The 6,105-nt window shown below is 30.1% G+C and overlaps 1 protein-coding gene across 1 annotated transcript in view; it reads right to left on the bottom strand.

The window, feature by feature from the left end:
• Positions 1-4,493: 4,493 nt before the first annotated feature.
• LOC125843308 (uncharacterized) overlaps positions 4,494-6,105 on the bottom strand; it is a 4,151-nt gene continuing 2,539 nt past the window's right edge. The window contains exons 7-8 of the mRNA XM_049522538.1: positions 5,001-5,141; positions 4,494-4,862 (exon numbers count right to left, since the gene is read on the bottom strand). Coding sequence (XP_049378495.1) covers positions 4,494-4,862; positions 5,001-5,141 — 510 coding nt within the window. The remainder of the gene's footprint in view (positions 4,863-5,000; positions 5,142-6,105) is intronic.

The following is a 6,105-nucleotide window of genomic DNA, read 5'->3' as shown; positions in this document are numbered from 1 at the left end:
AGTCTACAAACAATCACAATGATGCGAGGATCAATAAACAACACCTATTTACCCGAATTATAACAATAATATCAATCCTAGGTCAAACCCTTGACCCCCATATCCAGATTAGGGTTTTTTCCACCATAATTTCCAGATAAAAACCCTTCATCATCGATAATTACCCACGAAACTAATTTATACGAATCAAAAAATGGATTTGGGGAGTTAAAACCTTACCTTTAGCCTCAAGAATGGTGGAAAACTATCAAGAAAACACATGGGGTCGTTCCTTAGCTCTCAAAGTTGAAAAGGGAAAAATAAAACGTTTTTGGGGTTTATTTCCGACTTAAGTCGCGACTGTCCCGCTAGGGCGGCCCCCATTCCACCACAGCGGCCCCGCCCTGATGGGAATAATCCCGTCTTAGCGGCTTGCACGAAAAGAGAGAGCAAATTTAAGAATTCAATACCCCCATTTCACAACACACCTTCAACCAATGACACTCAAAAACTACTCGTTCACGCCAAGATCAGTTTCGGGGTTCTACTCGCCCAAATTTAATTTCGTAAAGTCGTACGGGTTCCTTAACATCTTAGCTATCTACTCATGTGATCAAAATCATAATTAAATCACCCAATTGTTACCAGATTTCCCTAGACCTTTCTGACTCCGATTTCGTCCAAATCTGGACTAGGTTGGGAAATTTCAAGTTACTACAAAAAAGTTTTTCGACAAAAAAATTTTCCCTGTTGGCTTTTCTATAATGACGGGAACTGGTATATATATATATATATATATATATATTGTAGTTTGTAATTCTCTGTTTTCCCTTAATGAGTGTTTTATTAAGAAAATATGAAACAACAAGTTTATAAGAGTCGCCACTTAATTTTTAAGAAAAATCAAGAAAACTATTTTTTCAAAAGATTAAAACAGAAATCTAATGAAAATATTAAAGGGGGTTCGGGATTCACATTAACATTTCAAGAAGGGTTTAAAAGCACCCGAAATGCCCACTAATACGCAGTTATCCGATAATTAACTATTTGGCTAATACTTTTTAAAGATAAGCTTGCTTAACAACTTTAGGAAATTAACAATTTAAGAGTTTAAAATAACTAAGGGGGGAAGGGGAAATGTTGTAAGGATAATATTTAGGTAAATATTATAAAGTCAAATAAAAATAAATATTTGTTTAATTTTTAATAGTTACCACAAAACAGTTATTCTTTTGGGGAATTGAATTTCGAAAAACCTTAAAATTATTAGCAAGTAAACAACCAAGGCATCTGAATGATAAAAGGAAAGAGATTTGGGCCCAAGTCTGATTTTCTGTTCGCCTGGACCAATAGTTGGGCCTAATTCGTTGGGCCTTTGGCCCATTTGAATCACTACATGTCCTAGTCTAACATAAAAGAAATCTTTTTCCTTTGGGTCTAAGGCTCAATTCTCTCACCTGTCCTAAGAACTAGCAAGATAATAACAACTAAAATAAAAGGCTTCGGCCCAAACATAACAAAATACAACTCCGAAATAAATGGTGGGATTTTTGGCCCAATCTCTTCAACTTTCCAATTCTCGGGACCTGTGCATCGACTTTTACGGCTGACCAACTCAATAACGGTGGAATTCGAGGCTCCGTGGCCCAATAAGAAGATGCAAGGAGCAGCGTACTGCTGCTGCATTTTTTGGGTTTCTTCGACTGAAAAAGAAGAAGAAACGAGGTGGGTCTGTTTTGTTTGGGCTGCTGTACGTATGTTGTAAGTATTGGGTGGGTCTTTTATATTAGCAGTGGGCTGGGTCAATTTGGTGTAAAGGAAAGGGTGGTGGTCTCAAAAAGAAATGAGAGGAAAGGCCCAAAATGGGTCTTGATTTTGTCTGGCTAAAATTGTAATTAAATAATAGCCCAATAAATTTTAATTGTGACAAAATCGAACTCAATCGATGAATTTGATCAAAACTTAAACAAGATGAATTAATATAAATAAATTAACAAGCTTCTTATTTTTTAACAAAATAAAATAATTAACTTAAGTATAAACTAATTAACTCAAAAATATAAGTAAACCAATTAACCAACTATTTAAGTAGAACTAAAATCTTTTTGAGACGCTTTTTTGAATATTCATAAAATATACTAATTATATACATAACTATCTAAAAGACATATTATTATTTAAAAATTTATAAAAAGTGACAAGCTATTTAAAATAACTTGCAAACTATATATATGTATATATATTTATTTTTTTTATTTTTGAAATTTTATAAAGCTAATTATTTTAAATTGTTTGAAATTAAAGAAGCTCGATGATTAATCTATAATGTGGAGGTCCAAAATTGGGTGCCAACAATGAGATAATGTATAGTCACACAAATAATTAAGCTTTGTTTTAAACCTTCTCCTCCAAAATTATCTTCTCTTTTTTGTCAAAATTTTGAAAACACGACGCTGAGTTTTTCTTACCCTTTGTTCTATTATCTAAATCATTTCAATGTATATGAAAAAAGAAATAGTTCAGACTATGATAATTTAAATTTTATGGAGAATGTAAATTTACAAAATAAAATACATGTTTGCATTAAAGAACGATACTGAATTCTCATATGATTTCTTTGGTCTTTTTAAATTTTTATTATTGTGAGTCAAATTTTTAACATTAGATTTCGCTTCTGTTACTGAAATTATGTATGTGAAAAAATTTTAGCCACTTTTTATTAAGCATGTTAGATAGAGCGTGAAGTATTAATAAATGCAAATAATTATGTCATCATTAAGTGTATTTAGAATATAAAAATTCACCGAGTACAATTATATATAGAGGATATTGTTGGAATTTTTCTTCTTTGCGCCAAGTTGTCATTTTTTTTATTCATTTGTCTTTATAAACTCACAATACGAATAATCGAACCGAAGTCTGAAATTGATATTTACAGGGTAAGAAATATGTTAAATATTTTATTGATTTAATGAAAACGTTTATTTAAAAGGAGATACGACACCCATAATCTTTAAATCTTGGATCCGCCTGTGATTTGAAATAAGTAATTAATGTTGAAGATTAAATATTAAAAAAAAAAAACTTTTAATATGCTAAAAGTGAGAAATAAAAATGATTTATTTTTTAATATAATAAACAAATAAAAATGAGCAGTGAGAATATTTGATAACTTTCTTTCAACGGACAAAATAAATTTAGTTATCACAATTGCATGTTCATTTTGTTGACAAAGAAAGGACAAAAAAAATCTCTACACGACTATAAAAATTATGATCTACATTTAAAAAAACATTTTTTTTCTTTATTGAAAATTGGACCGTAAAAATTTGAAATTTTATTTGAAGTTATGTTTCAAATTTGACAATCACTTTATAATTCGTTTTTTAACTCACTTTTAAAATAATAACAGTATAGTACATTCAAATACAGCTATTAATTCAAATATTATATAACATTTAATCAATTATTATGATTAGTTTTATTGGACCCGTGCAATCAATACATGAGATACGAGCAAAATATATTATAACAATAATTTATAAATTATATAGAATATATAACTAAAAAAAAAACTTGTTGGGCCCGGGCAACGTCCGGATTTCCTTTTATTAGCCACCTTTCAATTATTTTCATTAATTGTTGCAATATTTTATGTCTTCGGAAGAAAAAAACTTAACCACATTTAGTATAACTCAGATAAGTGAAATTTGAGTTTTATTTTACATATGTAGTTAGAAAAAAACGAAATTGATTTTTTTAGGAAAAAAAGTTAAAAATATTTCTCAATTTTTATTTATTAGTTGACATTGCTCTTATTATTAAAATCAAGTTATTTATATCCTTGTCATTTTAAAACTTGTCACTTGTACCCCTCAATTGGATGAAAAATCTCGAATAAATAAAATTAACCCAATTTTAATTAAATTACCTAATTTCTTCTTTTAATTTCAACCCGACTCACTAAACCAAATAAATTCATATCAAATCAAATTATCAAACCCATCTCTGTAGCTTATCAAGTTATGGATTTTTTTTCAGTTAAAACAAATTAAGAAAAACAGGTCGCACAGTAAGTAGAATATATAGCAATTTTAGAAGAGAAAAGATGATGAGGAGAAATGGATGAAAAATGTTGTAAAGAGGTGAAAAATAGAGAGATAGATTTGGGGATTTAATTTGGTAAATATTTATTTGGTTAATTGCGTCGAGTTCGAATTTTTTTAAAAATTCAGTAATTTAATTAAAATTGGATCATTTTTGTTGATTTAGAGTTTTTCATCCAATTGAGGGATACGGGTGACAAGTTTGTAAACGACAAGGGTATAAATAACTCGATTTTAATGGTAATGGCAAGATCATCAAATAAATGAAAATTGAAAGGTATTTTTGACCTTTTTTTTCCTTTGCATTTCTTTGAAAGGCAATATAACATTCAAATTAAAGGTATATATAAAACAAATAGGAACAATTTTCTTCAACTTTTTTCATAATTTGAAAGATTTTCTTTCCTATTAAACATGTGTACTTTCACCCGGTCCCCCATAAAGAATAAAATACTTATGTTTTGCACCATATGAAAGTTGTATAAATTCAACCTTGTACGGATTATCGGAATGTGTGAGTGCTTTATCTATTTGAATTGTTTTTCCTTTCTCGTTGACAATTAGAAGTTCAGTACAATAAGCATCATAGGAAGAGTCTTCAATAGGAAAATAGCTTGAGCCCATCGGAGGTTCTGGTACACCTGGTGGACTATATACAACTCCTCCCCAATCAACATTCGTAGCAAAACTTTTCAAGTCAGTGAACAAACTTTGTGGCCAGAAACCTACTCGCGTAAAGTTTTGTGACACTAAAAGCCACCAATTTCCGGCTAAGTCCTTTAAAAAAAAAAAACAAAATACTAATAATAAGTTGTCAATAACAATATTTATGTTATCTCCCAACTATAATTCCTATATTTGTATAAAATATTCAAAGACTCTAAATAAGAAAAATAAAAACAATATAAAATGTACCCGATCAATGTATACTTTCGCACCCCAATGTTTCCCTCCACGTTGTGAAATAGTATCCATGAATGAACTATCAAGAGGTACGTCATAGTTTACTTGTACAAAGCCGGGACATAGTGTATTGAAGCAATGAATTTTACCAGCCTAAATAAATAGATATATCTCATACATCAATTCTTAAAAATCAAGGTAAATAGTTAAACTAAGGGTGTGTTTTGTACGAAGGAAAATATTTTCCATGAAAGATGTTGTCCTAGAAAATGTTTTCTTGGAAAAAATAAGTGGATTTCTAAGTTATTTTCTCATGTTGGTTGGTGAGTAGAAAATGTTTTTTAATGTTTGGTTGGTAAATGAAACACATTTTTCAGAAAATATCTTTTATTTTTGGCTTGAGACTAAAAAATACTCTTTAGGAAAATTATTTTTGACTTGAAAATTAACCTGGATAATCGATCTAGGACCCGGACTTGACACCCAAACTAGGACAGGATCCCGATGACCGTTCCAAATTCCGACCCATAAATATTTTTCAAAAAACAATTTTATTTTAAATAAGGTGGCGGAGGGGGGAGGGGGTTAGTGTAGGGATGACGTAAAAAAAGGAAATTTTAAAATTTTGAAATATATTTCACAAATATTTTTTTAAAAAAAAATTGATCGAGGGGGGTGGGGGGGGGGGTGAGGAGTAGGTTTGGCATAAAAAATGAAATTTTATGAATTCAAAATATTTTTCAATAAAGATTATTTAAAAAAAAAAATTGACCAGGGGAAGGGGGTGTGGTAGGGGTTGGGTTACGTAAGAAATTAAAATTATAAAATCTGAAATATTTTTCAAAAAATAATATTTTTTTTAAATTGACGGGGATTGGGGTTGGCTGGAGGGGTAGAGAGCGACATAAAAAGGATTTTTTTAAAATTTGAAATATTTTTCAAAAATATTTTTTTTTAAAAATGATTGGAGTGGCCTGAGTGGGGGTTTAGGGATTAGGGGTGGGGAATGACGAAAAAAAATGTTTTTTTTTAAATTTAAAATATTTTTCAAGTATAATTTTTTTAAAAAGAAAATTTGACGATATGCGTGTGTGGGTAGGGGGGGGGGGGGGGGGGG

This window comes from Solanum stenotomum, chromosome 10 (genome assembly GCF_019186545.1).
Source record: "Solanum stenotomum isolate F172 chromosome 10, ASM1918654v1, whole genome shotgun sequence".
Classification (NCBI taxonomy): domain Eukaryota; kingdom Viridiplantae; phylum Streptophyta; class Magnoliopsida; order Solanales; family Solanaceae; genus Solanum; species Solanum stenotomum.
This window is presented reverse-complemented; position numbering and strand designations above follow the sequence as displayed.